This window comes from Ranitomeya variabilis, chromosome 6 (genome assembly GCF_051348905.1).
Source record: "Ranitomeya variabilis isolate aRanVar5 chromosome 6, aRanVar5.hap1, whole genome shotgun sequence".
NCBI classification, from domain to species: Eukaryota; Metazoa; Chordata; class Amphibia; order Anura; family Dendrobatidae; genus Ranitomeya; species Ranitomeya variabilis.
Genome location: NC_135237.1, coordinates 415723587 through 415748790, shown reverse-complemented (window position 1 = coordinate 415748790; position 25204 = coordinate 415723587). Strand labels below are relative to the sequence as shown.

Genomic DNA, 25204 nt, shown 5'->3' with positions numbered 1-25204 from the left:
CCAATTCTCACAGATGAGAGAATCTACGGCCATCTGCACCTGCCCTAAGGCATAGCATTACCGGTTTAAAGTGGTATTTCCAAGCTTGGAATTTATCCACTATGCTATGGATAGGGTGTAACTTCCTAAACGTTCGGGCTCCCAAAAATCCAGAGAACTGGGACACTGAAGAACTCCATGTAATTGGACTGGTGATCAGTCATGAGTGCCGTCACGCCATTCATTTTAATGGCACCGACAGACCTAGCCAAGCTGGGCTGGACTTCGGGACTCCCATATGCAGAGAGGCAGTGTGTGGGAGATATGGAGGGGACATTATGGGGAAGGTCAGTGTGACAGGCAATTATTCCGTGGCACAACATGGGAGATATTTATGGGGCGGTCTAACAATACCTTTATTTTTAAAGGCACAGTGTCGGAAAATGCCTACTGAAGACAGAAAAGAGAAGTTTGCAGAGAAGTTTTGGCAGTGAAATCTCATAATGGCATATGCAGTAGTACATGGAGACAAAAGGGATAGCAACTACTTCAATCAGAGATGTCACCTGTAAGGTACCTGGATGTAAATGAATATTTCTGATACGGACTACATCTCATCAGTACTGTGGTTCCTGTGTGAGGACTGGTAAAAGCAACTCCCAGTATCTCCTTATCACTGTTAAGGAAACACTGACAGTTAAAGGTTCATGTAAAACAACTAAATATGGGGCTGACCTGACATTGCAATTGATCTCTGTACAAAGCTTGGTGCTTGCTACATGTCTTGATGGGGCTTCTGGTGCTACATTCATGTACTGATGGTGGTTCTGATCTTGTACATGCATAGCAATCCATAACAATCTTAAGAGATATGAGATTATGAGGAGGATTTATCAAGTTTCTGCTTTGCATTGATTGTTTGTTTTTTTTGTTTTTTTAAGTAGAAACTCTCAAAATCCTCAAAATTTGGTTCTGATTGTATTCATGTACTGATGGTGGTTCTGGTGATGTATTAATGCAAGTACCCCTTTCAATTTTTTGTGGCCCTTGGGTCAAAAAAATGTTGTGCACCCCTGCCCTCGCTCATGGATAAGGCATATCTTGCTATATATCTATATATATATATCTATTTTATCCCACAGGTCCTTGAATGCACATGATCACCACTACAGCTTTATATGCCAATGAACTCAACGTGATTACAGGAGTTCCTTTGAGGTCAATGTCCATGAATGTTCTAAATCAGTCTTAAAGGAACCCTTTCATGGATAACTACCAAGAGTTTGCACATTTTCCCTTCTGTTACAAAAATCAGGAAGGAAAACAGAAGCACTGTAAAAATATAAAAACAGATAAAGAATTCTGTCACAGACACCATTACCACAACCCCACTGCCAACATCTAAATGATCGCAAAAGACTCAAAAGTTAATAGTTGATTGTAATACTACAATCAAGTTGAGCTCCAAACATAGTAAATCTCCAGAATGCAAGCAGTACATTGATATAGTGCTCAATATTACCAGGGATCAAGAATGGTTCGATCTCAACGCTCTTCTTTCTGTATGCCCTCTGCGGGATCAAACGAGCGGGTTAGCAGCTTGCAAAAAGGGTTTTTTTGTACTGTCCCTGTTGTGCCCAGCGTAACTCCCGCACTTACAAGGGCAGTACCCAACTGTATATCCTATAAAGAACCGTACCCCTACAAAAAATCCCTCCAACGCGTTTCAACCTCATTCATGAGGTCTCATCAAGGGAGTATATTTGCAATAGGGCAATAGGTCAAGCAGATCCACAAATAGCAAACAAGATGGGGTAGAGTCGGGCATGCAGTGGCCCCGTAAACCCAGTGGCTATACAGTTGGGTACAGCCCTTGTAAGTGCGGGAGCTGCGCTGGGCACGACAGGGACAGCAGAAAAGAACCCCTTTTTGTAAGCTGCTAACCCGCTCTTTCAATCCCGCAGGAACCAAGGGCGTACAGAAAGAAGTGAGGCGAGATCAAATCATTCTTCTTGAGCACTATATCAATGTGCTGCAGGCATTTTGGAGATTTACTAGGTTTGGAGCTCTCATTGTGCATTTAATCTTTGCAACCTGCTGAAAACACTGATAGTAGTGAGCACCTTATCTACCTACGTATGCTGTTAGTGTGAATAAGTGCTTGTTCTGAGCTCAGCTCTTTTACTGTTAGAATTCTTATAAATATTTGATCAAAAATTAATTTATAGTAAGTTAATGAGATCCTTCCATTGGAGATTTTCAAACGCCTTCTGAAGTGATATGGATGCCATTTGGATAACTGGAATAAGGCTTGATACAAGCAAGGTGGAAACAAAAACAGGGTAAAGAACCTAATCCCTGTTAGATCTTGGGTAAGTTACAGGGTTTAAATGGTTGAGAGCACTGACAACAGTAATACATGTTAATTTTAAATTGGATGGAAACCATTTTTTTGGAATTTTAAGAAGCTAAAATAGACAAGTAAAATATTGCATAGTAGTAAAGTCAGGATGCAAATATTTGGAAAAAATTGAATATTTTAGAGGTCTAAACTTCAAAAGAAAAGCATGGTAGCCAGATGTTCAGGTCAGGCAGCAAGGTTTTATGCTACCAATATCTGGAATTGGGGGCCCATGTGCTATAGTGTGCAGCGTCCTAACAGACAAGTAATCAGCGTTATATTAGCAGCAGATCACTGGATGACGACTGGCCTCGTGCCTCCTAGTCCAACCATTGATTAGAAGATTTCTGTCACTATACAATGTACATAGAAAGCTGTGGTGTGGGCAGGGTTATACACAGCTCAAAAACGGAGCTCTGCTAGATCTGGAGCAGAGAAAACGGACTATCATAGCTGGTGCTCTCAATTAACCTAGTGATACATTCATGGAAATCAGTCTCTGTGCCCAACTTCCGTTGCTGTCAGATTACATCACAAAAACCTGCTGACAGATTCTATTTCAATAGGACTAGAATTAAAGGGACTCTATCACCTGAATTTGGCGGGCCCTCTGTCCGGTCCGATGGGCGGTGTTTTCTAGTCTTTCATTCACCCCTTCTTTTCCCGCTGGCCGCAATATTTTCTTGAATATGAGTCTTGTTTCCTCCGTAGTTCACACGTGCACAATGCAATCTTGCCTTATGCGGGCCAACTGCGGGCAAAGCCGAAAAGCATTAGTTCGCATGCGCCGCTGCACTATGTCCCGGAAGTATTTCGCTGTGTCCCGGGACATAGTGCGGTGTGCGCACCAATGCTTTTCGGCTTTGCCCACAGTTGGGCAAAGCATACTGCGTGTGCGCAAGGCAAGATTGCATTGTGCACGTGTGAACTACGGAGGAAACAGACTCATATTCAAGAAAATATTGCGGCCAGCGGGAAAGGAAGGGGTGAATGAAAGACGAGAAACCACCGCCCTTCGGACCGGACCAGACCGCCAAATTCAGGTGACAGTCCCTTTAAGAGACAATTAGGAACTAAGCAATAGTTACATTATCACATTTGTCCAGGTTTTTATAAGATTATGTCTATATAGCTCCATAGTAATCAGTCTTGTCACTTTAAATTCTTAACCCCTTCCTAACGAGGTCTTTATTTGGTTTCTTCCTAACCTTCTTACAAGAGCCATAACTTTTTAATTTTTCTGTCCCAAGACTTATGAGGGCTTTCTTTCTGTGGGACAAGTTGTACTTTTGAATTATACCATTCATTTTACCATATAGTGTACTGGAAAACATGGGGAAAAAAAGTGGTGAAATTGAGGAAAAAAACCCAGAAACAAACAAAAACACAATTTGAACATTTCTTGGGAAATGTTTTGATGGCGTGCATGGTGACACAAAACATTTTTCTCCACAAAACTACAAAAACTGGACAAGTTTCAAATCACTGTAATCCTACTGATGAGAAACCTACTGTCAGGTCACTGTTACTGGCAATGGGTTTCTCCTCCTCAGTAACAATGACCTGGCAATAGGTTTCTCCTCATTAGTAGGTTACAAAACTTGTCCAGTTTTTGCATTTTAGATGTGAAAATTTTTGGGTTGTGTTGCCATTTGAGACTCGTAACTTTTTTCGGTTGATGGAGCTAGGTGTGTACTTGTGTTTTTTTTTGCAGGTTGAGGCCGTTACCATTTTGGGATAGAGATGATATTTTCGTAGAATCATAGGATGTTCAAGGTGAAGGGGACCTCAAGGTTCATAGTGTCCAACCCCCCGCTCAATGCAGGATTCACTAAACCATCTCATACACAAATTTGTCCAGCCTCTGTTTGAAGACTTCTATTGAAGTAGAACTCACCACCTCTTGTGGCAGCCTGTTCCACTTATTGATCTACGTCACTGACAAAAAGTTTTTTCTAATATCTAATCTGTATCTTCCCCCTTTCAGTTTAATTCCATTGCTTCTCGTGTTTCCATGTGTAAATGAGAATATTGATCCCACTACACTGACAGCCCTTCAGATATTTGTAGACAGCTGTTAAGTCTCCTCTTAGGCTAGTTTCACATTTGCGGACGAGAGCTTTGCGGAGGGCTGCGTAGTTCCTCCGTTAAGCCCCTCCCACTGTCGAGCCTCTTGCTTCAGCTCTGCCTACGTCGGCATGCATCCCCTATCTTTAACATTGGGTACGCAGGCCATGCAGATGTATGCGGATGCCTCCGAATGCGTTTTCACGCTGTGCCGACCGCAACAAAATGCAACATGTTGCGTTTTACGCATGTCGGCACAGCGTGAAAACGACGCATGTGGAGGCATCTGCATGGCCTGCGTACAGAATGTTAAAGATAGGTTACGCAGGAGCGTGCCGACGTAGGCGGAGCTGAAGGAAGAGGAGCGGCAGTGGGCGGGGCTTAACAGAGGAACTACGCAGTCCTCCTCAAAGCCCTCATCCGCAAATGTGAAACCAGCCTCAGCCTTATTTTGTGCAAGCTAAACAATCCCAGATCCTTTAACCGTTCCTAGTAGGACACACTTTGCAGTCCGCTCACTATCATGGTTGCTCTTCTCTGAACTTGCTCAAGGTTTTCAATGTCTTTTTTTTAAAATGTGGTGCCCAGAACTGTACACAGTATTCCAGATGAGGCTTCATCAAGGAGGATTAGAGGGGGTTAATTACTTCATGCGATTTAGACTCTATGCTTTTCTTAATACATCCCAGAACGGTGTTTGCTTTTTTTTGCTGCTGCATCATACTGCTGACTCATGTGCAGTCTGTGACCTATTAGTATGCCCAATTCTTTTTCATACGGATGTTGCTCAGTTCTATTCCTCCCATTCTGTAGATGTAATTTTCATTTTTCTTGCCCAAAAGTCGAATTTTGTATTCCTACCTGCCAAATATCATTCTCCACAAAAATACAAACTGGACAAGTTTTGATTGCTTCTTACAGTTCTTTTTTGCAATGCTGCGGTGACCAAACCCCCCCCATTATTTGACTTAATTTTTTTCTGTTTTATGAGTGTTTTTTTTATTATCTGTATTTCTAATGGTGAAAAAGGAAGGTGATTCGAACTTATGCCTTCATAATAATTATGCATTTTAGACACTTTTTTATAAAACACAAGTGCCCCTTAGCCAACATTTTGGTGAAAATCAGATCAGCTTTATAAAAGGGTATAACCACATGTGATGGGCCTAATTTTGCTGTTAATACTGCAATTTTACCCTCAAAGACACACTTTCCAATGTGTTAATTGTATCTGTATTTCTAATTTGTGTAGTGTGGTATGCTTCCATGCACCTTTCTTAGCCACCTGCTTTATCCCAAATTTGGATATGTGTATATACAGTGCCTACAAGTAGTATTCAACCCCCTGCAGATTTAGCAGGTTTAATAAGATGCAAATAAGTTAGAGCCTTCAAACTTCAAACAAGAGCAGGATTTATTAACAGATGCATAAATCTTACAAACCAAAAAGTTTTGTTGCTCAGTTAAATTTTTATAAATTTTAAACATAAAAGTGTGGGTCAATTATTATTCAACCCCTAGGTTTAATATTTTGTGGAATAACCTTTGTTTGCAATTACAGCTAATAATCGTCTTTTATAAGACCTGATCAGGCCGGCACAGGTCTCTGGAGTTATCTTGGCCCACTCCTCCATGCAGATCTTCTCCAAGTTATCTAGGTTCTTTGGGTGTCTCATGTGGACTTTAATCTTGAGCTCCTTCCACAAGTTTTCAATTGGGTTAAGGTCAGGAGACTGACTAGGCCACTGCAACACCTTGATTTTTTGCCTCTTGAACCAGGCCTTGGTTTTCTTGGCTGTGTGCTTTGGGTCGTTGTCTTGTTGGAAGATGAAATGACAACCCATCTTAAGATCCTTGATGGAGGAGCGGAGGTTCTTGGCCAAAATCTCCAGGTAGGCCGTGCTATCCATCTTCCCATGGATGCGGACCAGATGGCCAGGCCCCTTGGCTGAGAAACAGCCCCACAGCATGATGCTGCCACCACCATGCTTGACTGTAGGGATGGTATTCTTGGGGTCGTATGCAGTGTCATCCAGTCTCCAAACGTCACGTGTGTGGTTGGCACCAAAGATCTCGATCTTGGTCTCATCAGACCAGAGAATCTTGAACCAGTCAGTCTCAGAGTCCTCCAAGTGATCATGAGCAAACTGTAGACGAGCCTTGACATGACGCTTTGAAAGTAAAGGTACCTAACGGGCTCGTCTGGAACGGAGACCATTGCGGTGGAGTACGTTACTTATGGTATTGACTGAAACCAATGTCCCCACTGCCATGAGATCTTCCCAGAGCTCCTTCCTTGTTGTCCTTGGGTTAGCCTTGACTCTTCGGACAAGCCTGGCCTCGGCACGGGAGGAAACTTTCAAAGGCTGTCCAGGCCGTGGAAGGCTAACAGTAGTTCCATAAGCCTTCCACTTCCGGATGATGCTCCCAACAGTGGAGACAGGTAGGCCCAACTCCTTGGAAAGGGTTTTGTACCCCTTGCCAGCCTTGTGACCCTCCACGATCTTGTCTCTGATGGCCTTGGAATGCTCCTTTGTCTTCCCCATGTTGACCATGTACGAGTGCTGTTCACAAGTTTGGGGAGGGTCTTAAATAGTCAGAAAAGGCTGGAAAAAGAGATAATTAATCCAAACATGTGAAGCTCATTGTTCTTTGTGCCTGAACTACTTCTTAATACTTTAGGGGAACCAAACAGAATTCTGGTGGATTGAGGGGTTGAATAATAAATGACCCTCTGAAAATACTTTTCCCAATTTAAAAAAAAAATAAACAAAGAAATAACATTCTTTTTTGCTGCAGTGCATTTCACACTTCCAGGCTGATCTACAGTCCAAATGTCACAATGCCAAGTTAATTCCAAATGTGTAAACCTGCTAAATCTGCAGGGGGTTGAATACTACTTGTAGGCACTGTATATATCTATATACACTCACCGGCCACTTTATTAGGTACACCTGTCCAACTTCTTGTTAACACTTAATTTCTAATCAGCCAATCACATGGCGGCAACTCAGTGCATTTAGGCATGTAGACATGGTCAAGACAATCTCCTGCAGTTCAAACCGAGCATCAGTATGGGGAAGAAAGGTGATTTGAGTGCCTTTGAACGTGGCATGGTTGTTGGTGCCAGAAGGGCTGGTCTGAGTATTTCAGAAACTGCTGATCTACTGGGATTTTCACGCACAACCATCTCTAGGGTTTACAGAGAATGGTCCGAAAAAGAAAAAAAATCCAGTGAGCGGCAGTTCTGTGGGCGGAAATGCCTTGTTGATGCCAGAGGTCAGAGGAGAATGGGCAGACTGGTTCGAGCTGATAGAAAGGCAACAGTGACTCAAATCGCCACCCGTTACAACCAAGGTAGGCCTAAGAGCATCTCTGAACGCACAGTGCGTCGAACTTTGAGGCAGATGGGCTACAGCAGCAGAAGACCACACCGGGTACCACTCCTTTCAGCTAAGAACAGGAAACTGAGGCTACAATTTGTACAAGCTCATCGAAATTGGACAGTAGAAGATTGGAAAAACGTTGCTTGGTCTGATGAGTCTCGATTTCTGCTGCGACATTCGGATGGTAGGGTCAGAATTTGGCGTAAACAACATGAAAGCATGGATCCATCCTGCCTTGTATGGAGCATCTTTGGGATGTGCAGCCGACAAATCTGCGGCAACTGTGTGATGCCATCATGTCAATATGGACCAAAATCTCTGAGGAATGCTTCCAGCACCTTGTTGAATCTATGCCACGAAGAATTGAGGCAGTTCTGAAGGCAAAAGGGGGTCCAACCCGTTACTAGCATGGTGTACCTAATAAAGTGGCCGGTGAGTGTATATCCATATATATATCCATACATGCACGCATGACACTTCTAGTACCCATACAATGAAGCACAATACACAGATCAAATATATAAAATATTAGAACACTTTATTTGGATTGAATTGAACAGAATACCTACCACAATTAAATTCTTTTCACAATTTTTCACTTTGTAAAAGTAGACTCATACCTCATGTGAAGTTAAGACATTTAGAAAGAAAATAATTGTGCACAATGAGTTCTTGCTGGCTGTGAGGAAGATTTATTGCATACTTTCTGCAAATAACCACAGCCGGCACCAGTGAAGTGTAGGTTAGTCAGGCAATGTTGGCTTGTACCCTGTAATTATGATACAGAACCTTCCAAACTGCTTTCCTTTATCTTAATCCAAAATTTCCCATTAGTCATATTGCTACCACTCTGCAACTTTTATAATTGCAGAACTTTCAGCTTAATTCTAACTCCAATATATATTTCTTTAAAGTAATATAAAAATATTTTTTTTTTCAACAGGCGAGTTTCAAAAGTAAAAATGGATGGGTCTACTTCAGGATATCAAATATCATTTTTTACCACTGTAAAACAGGCAGTACCTAAACAGATGAGTAATCAAAGAGGATCACTTACCAATATGGCTGGGAGGGGATCACTAAATCACAGCAACTGATCAGACACTTACGGCCACTGTCGAACTTGCACCAGACAAATGAAACGCAGCAGCTGATGGGTTGCCATTGGTTACTTCATATACTATTATACATTTCTTAGTGTTACTGGCTCAGTGTGTTCTTTCTCTACAGCTGATTAATTTAAGGCGTTGTACACCTTTGTGCATTAGTACAAATAAAAGATTTTCAATTCCCTATTACATATCGACCATTTCTCACAGAGCTTGCATGTAATATGCTACAGCGCATGCTGCTTTATCTAGTGCGGCCCATCTTCCATTTAGCAAGCTTTCTGACTTCTAAAGCCGGGGTCACGCGAGCGCATGTTCTCTCGTGCGGGAGAATCAGAGCCGATTATGCAAATGATACTCGGCCCAAACTGTCAGTTTGAGCCAAGTGTCAGTGCACTGTGATCAGATCCTCTTGCATGACAGAATCGCAGCACGGGTACAGAGGAGACGGAGAAAGTACATTCTCCATCTCCTCTATTGCCAGCATCTGCAGTAATCGGACTGCCCTCGGATGACATCAGAGTGCAGTCCGATGTTTCACACGCACCTATAGACTTGTAAGGGTGAGTGTGATCCAATTCTTGGATACTCACAGCATGCTGCAATTTTTTTCTCGTGCTAAATCGGCATGAGTAAATAATCGCAGGTCTGAGCTGCCCCATAGAATAACACTGGACCTAATGCTATGTGATAAAACATCCTATAGCACTCAGCCAAGTTATACATGAGCCCTTCAAATAAGGACAAAAAAAAAAAAAAAAAAAAAAATCGAGCTGCCTGCACTGAAGTGTATTACATGCAAGCAGAATTACATTTCACAGGTAGAACATTTCCTGTTTAAAAAAAAACAATTGTAAATCTTTTATTTGGGAAAGCACCTGTAACAATCTTAAGAATAGAGTGTTCAATAGTGGACAAAGGAGACTTACTGCCTGATACTAATGGTATGTGAACACAATTCTGCACAAAAGACTCTGCCGGCAGTCATTTCTTCATTTAGTACAACAGGGTGAAAGTTCGGTACCATGAGGATGAAATGTTAACTCAAAATCATAACATTTAACGTTTATGAAAAAAAAAAAAAAAAAAAAAAGTGTTTTTGCTTCAAATGACAGTCCTAAATCAAGAATTGCACACACAACTTCATAAACAGTGCATGTGTTAGAGGCTTGAAATGCAGGTAAAATAAATAATTGCATTGTTATACATATTTGGATGAAGCATTTTCACAGATGTCGAAAAATTAATTATTGTCTAGGAAATAATAATAAGCGCACGCCGTGCTGTTTCCGCTACGTACTTAAAGTCTCCATCGCTTGTGGGTCCTGAAGCGTATTGCCCTGCAATAGACGCTACACCCCAATGGCTTTAAAGATGGAAAAAAAAAAAAAAAAAGGTCAAAGAGGCACAACATGACCGAGAAAGACAATTCCACTTTAAGGTATGCTTGAACACAAGATAAAATGTGCAATGCTTCTTTCACAGGAACAACTGAAATTACAGTGAATTAAGATATTGTAATAAAAACTAAATCATTTTTTTTCTAACATTTTCCCTGAATATATTGATAGGATACAATATCTGTACTGGCTACAAATTACTAATCGACTGTAAGACAAAGTGAGATAAAGGCATTGGAAACAACAGACAATAATACTCCGGGTAAGCGACTGCCGACCGAAATGATTTCACGTCCACTAATAGTCCCAGACATTCTCGGGACGGATTTACGTCAAGTCCGCCATGTCCAGTTCTGGCAAGGGGTCTCTCCAGTAACAAAAAGAACTAAATTCCGGGCAAGAGAAAGCACAGTTCTGCTCTTTGTCCAGCAGAGGAAACACATGTTCGACAAGCTCACTTAGTCGGGTGTACCTGGACACGGGGAGAAAGCAAATGGTCAAAGAAATGTTCACGCTCAAACTAATATTACAAGCACGATGGATTCCATCATGATCAGTTATAAGACTCTCCCCATCTTGGATACTTCTGGCTCAATCACTAGGTATGCTATAAATGTCTAACAAAAACACGTTACCTGCTCGGAAATTTTCAGTACTCCTGAGAAAATGAACAGAGGGCTGCAGCACGCGGCCTCTCTCCATTTCAGGTGGAACAAAACCGGCCCATGTTCTACAGATGGAACCGGCGTCTATCATACCCCATGGATATTCCCTAAATATCCAAAATACAAGTACTCCTTTACCTCTGGGAGGACTGGATTGAACTAGATTAAATAAATGGATCAATAAAGGCTCAACCAATTACCGTATGTGTAAAATATTTTTGCCACTTTTTTTCTATTACAAAAAAAAATACAATTTCTTATCTATTCCTATTATACCTTATAGAAACTCACTTTTCTATAAAAAAAACAAACAAACAAAAAATTTAAATATACCGTATATACTCAAGTATAAGCCGAGATTTTCAGCCCATTTTTTTGGGCTTAAAGTCCCCCTCTCGGCTTATACTCATACCCAGGGGTCGGCAGGGGAGGGGGAGCGGGGGCTGTCTAATTATATTCACCTGCTCCTGGCGCGGTCCCTGGTGCCGCAGCTTCTTCCTGTACTGAGCGGTCACATGGTAAAGCTCATTACAGTAATGAATATGCTGCTCCACCTCCCATAGGGGTGGAACCGCATATTCATTACTGTAATGAGCAGTTAACGGTGACCGCTCAGCACAGGAAGCAGCTGCCGGCGCCGGGGAAGCAGGGACTGCACAGCGCCAGGAGCAGGTGAGTATAACGGGGAGGGGGAGCGCTGCGTGATATTCACCTGCTCCTCGTTCCGGTGGCCGCTCCGTCTTCAGAGTCTTCTGCAGTGACGCTCAGGTCAGAGGGCGCAGTGACGTGGTTAGTGCACGCCCTCTGCCTGAACATTAGTGCAGAAGACGCTGAAGATGGAGCAGCGCCGGAACTAAGTCAGTGCCGGGGGCCTGAGCGACGGAGAGGTGAGTATGTGATTTTTTTTTTTATCGCAGCAACAGCAAATGGGGCAAGTGTCTGCATGGAGCATCTTATGGGGCCATAATCAACATTTGTGCAGCATTATATTGGGCAAATGTGTCTATGGAGCATCTTATGGGGCCATTATTAACCTTTATGCAGGATTATATGGGGCGTATTTTAATATGGAGCATCTTATGGGGCCATCATAAACTTTATGGAGCATTATATGGGGCTCCAGATTCAATATGGATATTCAAAAACACTTAACCTACTGATGTCTCAATTAATTTTACTTTTATTGGTATCTATTTTTACTTTTGACATTTACCGGTAGCTGCTGCATTTCCCACCCTAGGCTTATACTCGAGTCATTAAGTTTTCCCAGTTTTTTGTGGCAAAATTAGGGGGATCGGGTTATACTCGGGTCGGCGTATACTCGAGTATATACGGTAATATTGTAAAATGGGTAAGAGATTTGCTCATTTGAGTGAGTTTTTGTCTTTGCTTTAACTACCGTATATACTCGAGAATTTCAGCCCATTTTTTAGGCTGAAATTGCCCCTTATACTTGAGTCATTCTCAGGGATCGGCAGGGGAGGGGGAGCAGCGGCTGTCACATACTTACCTGCTCCCAGCGTGGTCCCTGCACGTCCCTGGCTCTCCGGGCGCTGACAGCTTCTTCCTGTATTGAGCGGTCACATGGTACCACTCATTACAGTAATGAATATGGACGCGACTCCACTCCCATAGGGGTGGAGCCGTATATTCAATACTGTAATGAGCGGTACCATGTGACCACTCAATGCAGGTAGAAGCTGTCAGCGCCCGCAGAACCAGGGACATGCAGGGACCGCGCCAGGAGCAGGCGAGTATGACGGGGGGCAGTACACGATATTCACCTGTCCCCCGTTCCACCGTCGGCGCCGCTCCATATTCCGCATCCTCTGCAGTGACACTCAGGTCAGAGGGTGCGATGATGCGATTAGTGTGCGCGCCGCCCTCTGCCTGAATGTTAGTGCAGAGGACGCGGAAGACACAGCGGCGCCGGAACGAGGACAGGTGAATATTGCAAGTGCCGGGGGCCTGAGCGACGAGTATGTCAATATGTATATATATATATTTTTTTAATTGCAGCAACAGCATATGGGGCATAATAGTCTATGGAGCATCTTATGGGGCCATAATCAGCATATGTGCAGCATTTTACGGGGCAAATGTGTCTATGGAGCATCTTATGGGGCCATGTGCTGCATTATATGGGGCAAATATCTCTATGGAGCATCTTATGGGGCCATAATCAGCATTTGTGGAGCATTATATGGGGCAAATGTGTCTATGGAGCATCTAATGGGGCCATAATCAGCATTTGTGGAGCATTATATGGGGCATATTTTAATATGGAGCATCTTATGGGGCCCATCATAAACTGTATGGAGCAGTATATGGGGCATCTTATGGGGCCCATCATGAACTGTATGGAGCATTATATGGGTATATGGGGCTCCTGATTCAATATGGATATTCAAAAACACTTAACCTACTGATGTCTCAATTAATTTTACTTTTATTGGTATCTATTTTTATTCTTGACATTTACTGGTAGCTGCTGCATTTTCCACCCTAGGCTTATACGCGAGTCAATAAGTTTTCCCAGTTTTTGTGGCAAAATTAGGGGTCTCGGGTCGGCTTATACTCGAGTATATACGGTAAGTTAATTGTTGCTGATCCATCAATGTGCAGACATCAAAATCTAGAAGAAACCGCTAGTTTATGTACCTTAATGGCACAGTTCAGGAGCATCTAAATTTAGGAGTGATCACTGTGATCCTCCTGAGTGTTATTTTCTTCATAAATCTGGCATTTTGATTAAAAACAGGAATAAGTTCCATACAGTGCAGAGTAAAAACAAAAACAAAACCTGATTCTAAACAGTGTGCCGGCTACAGTTACAATTTTCATGAAACACAGGAAATATCTTCTGGCTAAATCCAGGATAAATGTAATCACAATCGCAATATAAACTCCAAAAAGCCTCGACACTGGGAAGCCCTTCTGCAATAGTCCATCCGTCCAATGTGTTCAGCAAATTACGAGATCAGGGAAGAGCAAGAAACCGTGGCTGCCTGGTTTTGACTCTGGTCAGTAGATCAATAGAAAACCTCAACTCTAACGCTATGACATCCATTACACACATATTAGCCGCCCAAGAGGAGACTTACGATGTCTTGTTTCCTTTTGTCCTCTCTTGTATTAATTCGCCTTTTGGATTGACAGTAAATATTCGACAATCTTGGACTCCAATTTGCATATAAGCAAAAACATCCTATAAGACATATACACTGTATATTAGAGTCTGTTCCTAAGATGTTCCAATTCAAAGTCACAGTGAATTAGATTAAACTGCCATTCCGTACAGTGAAAAGCACAGGCAAAGTTAATAGTCAGCGATGAGGAAATTATTTTTAAGAGCATCCAGATATAAACATTTCAACACAGAAGCTGGACAGCAAGCCAGAGCCATAACGTCTATTCCCATGCGGCGGGCCTCAGGAAACACTGAGTCATGGGGAAATGGGAAGACGCTGAACACCACGTAAACTTCCAGGGGGATCCCTTGTGTTTGATAAGCTTTGGCTTCCTTCCACTTTTGTTCGAGATAGTACTAGAAGAAATAAAGCCCAGCTTGGAAGTCTCTTCTTGCAGTCTCTGGCAATATAACTTTCACATCTATTTATCTCATTTATTTGGAATACATGCATGGGCGGTGAGAACATGTATACTTGGAGAATGACACGGACATATACACAGCAGTTAATGTAATGATCTGCGCACATATGGATTCTATACACCAGACTGCACATTTGTCATACACACGTCCACAAACCACAACCAATATTTCAGTGGGGTTTTATAATATTGCAGCTCAGGGAACAATTTATTTTTTAAAATCACACTTTATATAAGGACACAATGGTTCCTCCAGCACACAATCTACATTCATAACACAGGCTATGAAGCGGCCACGCTTTATACGGACATGGAAGAATGAAACAGATTTACTGAACAAACATATTTAGGAACTGCGGAATCAAACAATTACGGTAAGTGCACCGTCACTACAAATATACGCTACTAACACAAATGTATACCAGGAGTAATTAAAAACAGATCCCACAGTCGCTATACATACCAACAAAAGGAACCTTGGATCAAAAAAATCATCACAGCTTAGATCCAAGAGTATTTATTTTTGCTGGTATGTATAGTGACTGTTGCGATTGTGGTGTCCCATAATCATGGGTATCGCTTTTTAATTAGTGATATTTTTTATGTGATGAATTTATGTATCATTTTATAGACTACACACTCAGACGCACTCAAACCAATGTAATATGCTGTTCAAATTGTGACTTTGGGGGGTCAAAGCTTTACTGTGGGGCTTTGGTTTGCAATTCGGGGGATATCTTATCATAGGCTGCATTATTAATTCATTAAAATAAACACCGATATGGAAAATATTACACAGCATTGCTATATGGACCATCTTCAAGGTTCAACAATTCTTTTCATCTGCAAACTCTTCTGTTGCGTTGATAGAGGTTATATCCCTTTAGTGAGAGCACAAGTTTCTAAGAAATAAGTATACCGTATCTTCACAACCGATAACTATGGCAGAGCATTGCGGCCTCAATGTGCCAATAGCATTAGCTGCCGAGACACCAGCGGCTTATGTGGTCTACAACAAGCAGAGCTGCTGAGCTCAGTGATTGACTGCAGAGCCGTCAGTGACGCCACTGCTGCAGACAAACAGATGGGAGAAGAATCGGAGACTCAGCATTGGACCCAGGAAATGGTAAGTAAACGTCTGTCTTTTTTTTTTTTCTTTGCAGGTACATGAGCCTATGGCCAAATCTTTTGAAAGGGGATATGCCCTTTAATGACTAGCATAGGAAAAAAAAAATGCCAGCAGCTCCACAGGCACAGGGAGAAAATAATTAGTACATAGTTACATTAGGTTGAAAAAAGGCCTAGGTCCATCAAGTTCAACCTTTAAGTACAGTACTTACATTAGAACGGTTTCCGAAAGCCGCATAAAAGGGCTGTTGATGTGGACCAAACAGGTTTTTAATATCATTCAGGCAAGCAATCTTGAACTTTTCAGGCTTCTTTTCTATGACCTCCCTAAAGGAAAGAAAAATAATAATAAAAAAAAAAAAAAGGATGAACAAGTTACAGTATAAGGGTTTGTGCACACGTTGCGGATTGGTGTGCGGATTTGTCCGCACTGTTTTTGGTAAATCCGCAGGTATTTCTATTGTGGAGCAGGTGTAAACCGCTGCAAAATCCACACAAAGAAGCAACATGCTGCGGAAAAAATACCGCTGCGTTTCTGCGCGTTTTTTCCGCAGCATGTGCACTGCGGATTTTGTTTTCCATACGTTTACATGGTACTGTACAACGCATAGAAAACTGCGTCAAACCCGCAGCAAAATCCGCAACGTGTGCACATAGCCTTAATCTCTGGTATACGGTATAATTCTAGCAGGCATTGTAGAATCACAAGCAAATTTTCCACTCCCGTGTCCTATTGACTTCCCATTAATAAAGGACTTCTGAACCTCGATAGTTAGAGAGTCTTGCTTGTTTGTTAAAATTGTCGATCCTAAGAGAGTAAATGCGAAGAGATGGCAGCTGATTTGTTGTAGATGGTATGTAGTGCTTCTCCAGGAGCAGTAAGTGGCTCTACTCCATAATCATGCATACTTATAAACATACTCCATGGCATAGCAAACTTTCTGCACTGGAATGCTGGCAATAGACATAGTGTGAATACTCAGCTCCGCGAGGTCATGAAAAGCGGCACCCAGTTTACTCACATATGAACGTTGGTCAAGAAACTACGCACTGCCACAAAGTTCTGTGTCAATGCCAGATCAAGGTCCTGCAAAACTCTACTTGAAACACATTTTGTAAATGGTACCAGTGGGCTGACTTGCTAATGGTGTTTAACTTTTAGATCTTGAAAACTACTAATTTTGGTGCTTTTTAAAACTCTAAGTGTCCCGCGCCGTTCACTTCTGTACTGCCCATTGATTTTATACATCCAGGCGGTCCACACTTTACCCTGTTCTGACGTTCTGAAACAGCAATGCAGTCTAGGTAGCTAACACAAGATGTTGCACCTGTGGGGATGGGAAGTTTCTGTCACACACAGCCAGAAAAGAGAAGATAAACAAGATTTATTACTAGGTTTACTGTCTAAATCGCAGTATACACATACATATGTGCTGAACCAGCGCTTGTGTACACAGATTAGGAAGCAGTCAGTACTTTGTCCTCCGCAGCCGTGTGGTCATTTTAACACAGGGTGTCAGAAGACGACAGGAGCTAAGGTGTCCTAGGAGAGCCAGTCATCAAGGTGAAATTCCCCTGTAACCGGGGCTAATATACCAACCCCAGTTACAGGAAAAATGAGCAATAGATACAATGTTTTAATATGGAACAGAGGAACACAATTCAAGTTTTTTTAGTGGTCCTTTGAGGATATAAAATATATGAAAAACAGATATATTTTCTTATTTTTCTTTAACCCCTTCACCCCCAAGGGTGGTTTGCACGTTATGGACCGGGCCAATTTTTACAATTCTGACCACTGTCCCTTTATGAGGTTATAACTCTGGAACGCTTCAACGGATCCCGGTGATTCTGACACTGTTTCCTCGTGACATATTGTACTTCATGATAGTGGTAAAATTTCTTTGATATTACCTGCGTTTATTTGTGAAAAAAACGGAAATTTGGCGAAAATTTTGAAAATTTTGCAATTTTCCAATTTTGAATTTTTATGCAATTAAATCACAGTGATATGTCACACAAAATAATTAATAAGTAACATTTCCCACATGTCTACTTTACATCAGCACAATTTTGGAACCAAAATTTTTTTTTGTTAGGGAGTTATAAGGGTTAAAATTTGACCAGCAATTTCTCATTTTCACAACACCATTTTTTTTTTAGGGACCACATCTCATTTGAAGTCATTTTGAGGGGTCTATATGATAGAAAATACCCAAGTGTGACACCATTCTAAAAACTGCACCCCTCAAGATGCTCAAAACCACATTCAAGAAGTTTATTAACCCTTAAGGTGTTTCACAGGAATTTTTGGAATGTTTAAATAAAAATGAGCATTTAACTTTTTTTTCACACAAAATTTACTTCAGCTCCAATTTGTTTTATTTTACCAAGGGTAACAGGAGAAAATGGACCCCAAAAGATGTTGTACAATTTGTCCTGAGTACGCCGATACCCCATATGTGGGGGTAAACCACTGTTTGGGCGCATGACAGAGCTCGGAAGCGAAGGAGCGCCATTTGACTTTTCAATGTAAAATTGACTGGAATTGAGATGGGACACCATGTTGCGTTTGGAGAGCCCCTGATATGCCTAAACATTGAAACCCCCCACAAGTGACACCATTTTGGAAAGTAGACCCCCTAAGGAGCTTATCTAGAGGTGTGGTGAGCACTTTGACCCACCAAATGCTTCACAGAAGTTTATAATGCAGAACCGTAAAAATAAAAAATCATATTTTTTCACAAAAATTATCTTTTCACCCCCAATTTTTTATTTTCCCAAGGGTAAGAGAAGAAATTGGACCCCAAAAGTTGTTGTACAATTTGTCCTGAGTACGCTGATACCCCATATGTGGGGGTAAACCACTGTTTGGGCGCATGGGAGAGCTCGGAAGGGAAGGAGCGCCGTTTGACTTTTCACTGCAAAATTGACAGGAATTGAGATGGGACGCCATGTTGCGTTTGGAGAGCCACTGATGTGCCTAAACATTGAAACCCCCCCACAAGTGACACCATTTTGGAAAGTAGACCCCCTAAGGAACTTATCTAGAGGTGTAGTGAGCACTTTGACCCACCAACTGCTTCACAGAAGTTTATAATGCAGAGCCGTAAGAATAAAACAAACATTTTTTTCCCACAAAAATTATTTTTTAGCCCCCAGTTTTGTATTTTCCCGAGGGTAACAGGACAAATTGGACCCCAAAAGTTGTTGTCCAATTTGTCCTGAGTACGCTGATACCCCATATGTGGGGGGGAACCACTGTTTGGGCGCATGGGAGGGCTCGGAAGGGATGGAGCGCCATTTTGAATGCAGACTTAGATGGAATGGTCTGCAGGCGTCACATTGCGTTTGCAGAGCCCTAATGTACCTAAACAGTAAAAAAAAAAACCACAAGTGACACCATTTTGGAAAGTAGACCCCCTAAGCAACTCATCTAGATGTGTTGTGAGAGTTTTGAACCCTCAAGTGTTTCACTACAGTTTATAACGCATAGCCGTGAAAATAAAAAAAAAATATTTTCCCCCCAAAATTATTTTTTAGCCCCCAGTTTTGTATTTTCCCAAGGGTAACAGGAGAAATTGGACCCCAAAAGTTGTTCTCCAATGTGTTCCGAGTACGCTGATACCCCATATGTTGGGGTAAACCCCTGTTTGGACACACGGGAGAGCTCGGAAGGGAAGGAGCACTGTTTTACTTTTTCAACGCAGAATTGGCTGGAATTGAGATCGGACGCCATGTCGCGTTTGGAGAGCCCCTGATGTGCCTAAACAGTGGAAACTCCCCAATTCTACCTGAAACCCTAATGCAAACACACCCCTAACCCCAACGGTAACCCTAACCACACCTCTAACCCAGACACACCCCTAACCCTAATCCCAACCCTATTCTCAACCGTAGATGTAATCCAAACCCTAACCCTAACTTTAGCCCCAACCCTAACTGTAGCCTTAACCCTAACCCTAGCCCCAACCTAACCTTAGTCCCAACCCTAGCCCCAACCCTAGCCCCAACCCTAGCCCCAACCCTAGCCCCAACCCTAGCCCCAACCCTAGCCCCAACCCTAGCCCCAACCCTAGCCCTAACCCTAGCCCTAACCCTAGCCCTAGCCCTAGCCCTAACCCTAATGGTAAAATGGAAATAAATACATTTTTTAAATTTTTTTATTTTTCCCTAACTAAGGGGGTGATGAAGGGGGGTTTGATTTACTTTTATAGCGGGTTTTTTAGCGGATTTTTATGATTGGCAGCTGTCACACACTGAAAGAAGCTTTTTATTGCAAAAAATACTTTTTGCATTACCACATTTTGAGAGCTATAATTTTTCCATATTTGAGTCTACAGAGTCATGTGAGGTCTTGTTTTTTGCGGAACGAGTTGACGTTTTTATTAGTAACATGCTCAGGCACGGGAGATTTTTTGATCGCTTTTTATTCCGATTTTTGTGAGGCAGAATGACCAAAAACCAGCTATTCATGAATTTCTTTTGGGGGAGGCGTTTATACCATTCCGCGTTTGGTAAAATTGATAACGCAGTTTTATTCTTCGGGTCAGTACGATTACAGCGATACCTCATTTCTATCATTTTTTTTATGTTTTGGCGCTTTTATACGATAAAAACTATTTTATAGAAAAAATAATTATTTTGGCATCGCTTTATTCTGAGGACTATAACTTTTTTATTTTTTCGCTGATGATGCTTTATGGCGGCTCGTTTTTTGCGGGACAAGATGACGTTTGCAGCGGTACCATGGTTATTTATATCTGTCTTTTTGATCGCGGGTTATTCTACCTTTTGTTTGGCGGTATGAGAATAAAGCGTTGTTTTTAGCCTCGTTTTTTTGTTTGTTTTTTTTTTACGGTGTTCACTGAAGGGGTTAACTAGTGATATAGTTTTATAGGTGGGGTCGTTACGGACGCGGCGATACTAAATATGTGTACTTTTATTGTTTGATTTTTTTTATTTAGATAAAAAAATATTATTTCCATAAATACATTCCTTTTTTTTCTTTATTTAGGATTTTTTTTTTCTTTTTCTTTTTTTTTTTTTTTACACATGTGGGAATATTTTTTTTAACTTTTTTACTTTGTCCCAGGGGGGGACATTACAGATCGGTGATCTGACAGTGTGCACAGCACTCTGTCAGATCACCGATCTCACTTACAGCCGTGCAGGCTTACAAGCACCTGCACGGCACCCGGAAGTAATCCCTGCAGGACCTGGATGCAGCCCCGCGGCCATTTTGGATCCGGGGCCTGCAGGGATAGGAGGTAGGAGACCCTCGCAGCAACGCAATCACATCGCGTTGCTCCGGGGGTCTCAGGGAAGCCCGCAGGGAGCCCCCTCCCTGCGCAATGCTTCCCTGTACCGCCGGCACACCGCGATCATGTTTGATCGCGGTGTGCCGGGGGTTAATGTGCCGGGGGCGGTCCGTGACCGCTCCTGGCACATAGTGCCGGATGTCAGCTGCGATAGGCAGCTGACACCCGGCCGCGATCGGCCGCGCTCCCCCCGTGAGCGCGGCCGATCGTGCTGGACGTACTATTCCGTCCTTGGGAATTAGGGCCCACCCCACATGGACGGAATAGTACGTCTAATGGCAGAAAGGGGTTAACTACCCCATCTCCCTAGATATCAGAAAAAGCATTAAAAAGTGACAAATTATGTGTCCAAAAAGAAAAGTTAAAAATTATTTGAATATCCAAATGAGAAAGTTTTTTTGTTTTTTTTAAAGAGTCGTTAAAAAGCCCATGTATGATAAAACCTGAATATGTGCCTTGGTGGGAAGGGAGAAGAACGACCCAGTCATAAAGCATATAGTATAGCAGATAGTAAATTTGCAAATCTTTACATCACTTATTTGTTGGCTTAGTTTGGTTCACTAAGTTATGCCAACTTTTGGCCCAATTTTGGAGAATGGGATCACCATTTCGGTCACCCTCCTTTCTTGGCCAAATTTCCAATAGGCCTCATCCCTCGTCGAGCCTTTAGAAGGCAAATCTTTAAATCACATAATTGTGGTACACGACAGACAGGTTTTTTGTATACTAAGTAGGCATTAGGCCAGAATCCTGGTCCAAGTAGCTTAAAATATGAGCCCCAGTGACTCTCACACACATTATTTAACTAATATTGTGCCTTCACATTCAAGTCACTGAATAGCAGTAGGTAATGTAGGTAAAATGGACACGTACCTGTGGAATGCAGAGAACAAGCTGCTTGGTGACAGCATTAAGGGCCCTCTGGGAAGTATGGTGCCTCTGTCATTCACCCAGGACAAGTACCCTCTAGTCATGTCTGCCATACCAATAGCACGGGCAGAGCAATACAGAAATTTATATCCATTCCTGAAATTAGAACCGTAATGTGACAATAAGCAAATAACTGGACAAGTCTTGCTTCAATAGAATTGGTTTAAACACAGAGTACAGGACTACTAATACCTATATGGACATTGGATACAGACATTTCTGCTGCTCTCTAATGATTCTTACAGAGGTGAAGTAATGTGATCTTCTACGACCCGAGGATTCATTAGGAGCACAGTCACTCCTGACATCTGATGAATAACGCTACTTGAGGCTTACCTGACAGATTACAATTTCTTACTGTTAATGGATATTCTCACATTTCAAACAAACTGAAGTCCTATGGTAACTTCAAGGTGACAGAAACGTGCCAGCATTCATGGAAGACATAACAGTGACCTCATTACTGTCTACAGCTTGGTACAGGAAGATACATACTCGTGTATGGAGTGGTAGAGCTTGGCGATGCCCTGATGTGTCCAATCCTTCCCAAGCTGAGGAAGAATCTGGCCTAAGGCGTCTGACCTAAAATAAAACAGAGATAAGGTGGATGTATAAATGCTCACAATTCGCATAGAGTTGCATATCAAGTCGCCATTTTTCTGCATTATTTTATGGGGTTACACAGCTCAGTAAAGTTCCACTTTAGAAAACTTTAGAAAATAAATCTTGGAAGCCAACCATGCAACATTAGATGAATATTGGTCAGACAATCTGAATTTATACAGGAAGGTGGCATGGGGGCCTCATGGCTGTTCCCTGATGGAAAATGTGGAGAGACACAAGGAACCATCTGTTGGACTACTTCCAGATTTATTTATTTTTTTACTTTTGGAGAGATAGCCGAGGGGGAATATTAGAACAACTTGCTTCCTTCTTCCTACTGAGAATACGTGAATGCTCCGCCATGCTGAGGGTGTAGGATTATGGTTGGAAGAGTTCGCTGGCAGCCAAACAAGAGTTGGGCTAGCCACACACAGCTGTGAGCTGAAGAGAAGTTTTGAGGAGCCACATTTGTATCTCTAGCCCTGGTACGATATAGTGAGATAGTCTACGTCACACATCTACGGTTCACTACATGGAATACTGAGGTGGGATGAATTATAACATACAGGCCATAACCTAAACAACATCTATTGCAGTCAGTAAATTCTGACATGATCGAGTGCCATAACTACCTGCACCAAAACAGGAGAACAGGCAGGATTATAACTAGTCGGGGCACATTAAAAGCATAACTTACATTAGCACATATCAACAAATTACATTTTTTTTTTTTTTTTTTTTTTTTAAATCCCCCCCTTCCCTGAGAAGTCAGACTATTAATATTACTGGAATGAGGCATGTGCTTCACGTATCTGTCACTTATCCAGACCACATTCTAAAGATACGTTCTGTGCCAGCAACTGCACTAAAACATAGACCATCAGAAAGAACATAATTCGCTCTCTGGAGGAGGCCGCAAGAGGCCGTGGGTAAAGGTGTTGTCCATTACTTGATGGCTTAACCTTAAATTATGCTATCAATACCAAATTGGTGGGGGTATGACACTTATTAGCATCTATTAGCAGATGTGAATGATTGTGGAGCAGCACAGCTCCATCACCTGCAGAGCGGCCACAGCTGGCTAAGGCACATTTTCCCCCATTCGATCTGCAGTACCCAGATGCAGCCACTATGTATAGCCGGCCGCTACCGGCACCGAAAACCACTGATGTTTCAAATCTTCAGGAGCACAGTGCTCCACTGCCTTGCAGCTTCCCGCTTGTCAGGTGGCGGTGTGCTCCTAAAGACTGACCTGGCAGGCCACACAACGGAGGCGCTGGCCTGAACTGTATGCTCTTCGCTGCTGAAGTTTTGTCTCTGCAGCATGGGGAGAAGCACAGACATTTCAGAGTAGCGTTTGTAAGCTATATAACCAACAGCTTGGAGATGCAGGCTTCCAGCCTAGGAGACCGGCCACTTCTGGGGTGGCTTGTCACCTTGGCAACAAGCAGTTCTACAGAATTAAGAAAGTTAATTTTGCTTTATTAACCTTTATTGGTGGAAATGCCAGTAGGAAACGATTATTAGCTACAAACTAATAGGACGTCTAGAATTCACTAGCGCTCACTTGAAAACCTTAAAATACCTAATCTATTGCTGAAGGCAGATTTACTCACAAGAGTCAAATAACAGGAGGAACGTATAATTCACTGCTCTTACAAACCACATGACCTCATTGCAGTACTAGTACTGGAAACTGTTCCCACAGTGAATAATTTGTGTGGGAAGTGATGAGTGGGCACCACGAGAGCAGAAAGTCAGACCACGTCTACAAATGATACATACATAGACTTCTCATACACTGAAGTGTCAAGATGGTAAAAAAAAAAAATGAAATAATTTGTTTCTAGGCACAAAAAGGTATATACTTACTTCGTTATTGTTCCATCAATGTCAGAAATGATGATCTTGTCGTTCCAGCTCCACAGATAGATGGTTCCCTCACAGCGACACGTGCCCTGATACTGCGTGGTTATGCTAAACATGATGTCATTGGGACCATCACGGAGGTTCAACTTTTCCTGAAAAAAATTAATTACACAATTTGTGCTCTAATATTCTTTCCTCGCCAACAAATGCCTCACATTGTACATGGACATGTCTAAAGGGTCAAAAGACAGAGGTCCTGATCAGGATTCTCATCAGTACAGAGTGGAGATCGGTTCTCACTATGGATCTGATCTGTATTACACAGACAACCCACTGATGTGTGTGAATGGACACCAACACTTAACCCCTTCTCGACCACTGACGCACTATTAAGTCTTGGATCATGTGCAGGTATACGGCCCTTGAGCGTGCTCTACACAGAGCTAGGTGCACATAGGCTTTCATGGCAGTCAAGGGCCTGCTGGATGTAACTGACCAGCGTGGTGCTCCGGAAAAGCCCTGAAATAGGTTGGGTCTCCTAGCAATTTGTGATTTTTATTATATATTGCAATACAATACAATATAATATTATATAAAAAAAATTATATATATATATATATATATATATACACATAATGTAATAGAGAGAGAGAGGCCGCAGGATGAGAGCAGCATATGACATGATGGGAGCAGCACATGACAGGATGGGGGACCAGGATGGGAGCAGCACATGA

At 42.2% G+C, this 25204-nt stretch overlaps 1 protein-coding gene across 2 annotated transcripts in view; it reads right to left on the bottom strand.

Moving 5' to 3' along the window:
* Positions 1-8350: 8350 nt before the first annotated feature.
* The window catches only part of LPIN2 (lipin 2), a 97643-nt gene continuing 80789 nt past the window's right edge, over positions 8351-25204 (bottom strand). For both annotated transcript variants that reach the window (XM_077270307.1, XM_077270306.1), the window contains exons 15-20: positions 24474-24622; positions 22494-22580; positions 21942-22094; positions 15960-16074; positions 14112-14215; positions 8351-10814 (exon numbers count right to left, since the gene is read on the bottom strand). In XM_077270307.1, coding sequence (XP_077126422.1) covers positions 10670-10814; positions 14112-14215; positions 15960-16074; positions 21942-22094; positions 22494-22580; positions 24474-24622 — 753 coding nt within the window. In that variant the 3' untranslated portion in view covers positions 8351-10669. The remainder of the gene's footprint in view (positions 10815-14111; positions 14216-15959; positions 16075-21941; positions 22095-22493; positions 22581-24473; positions 24623-25204) is intronic.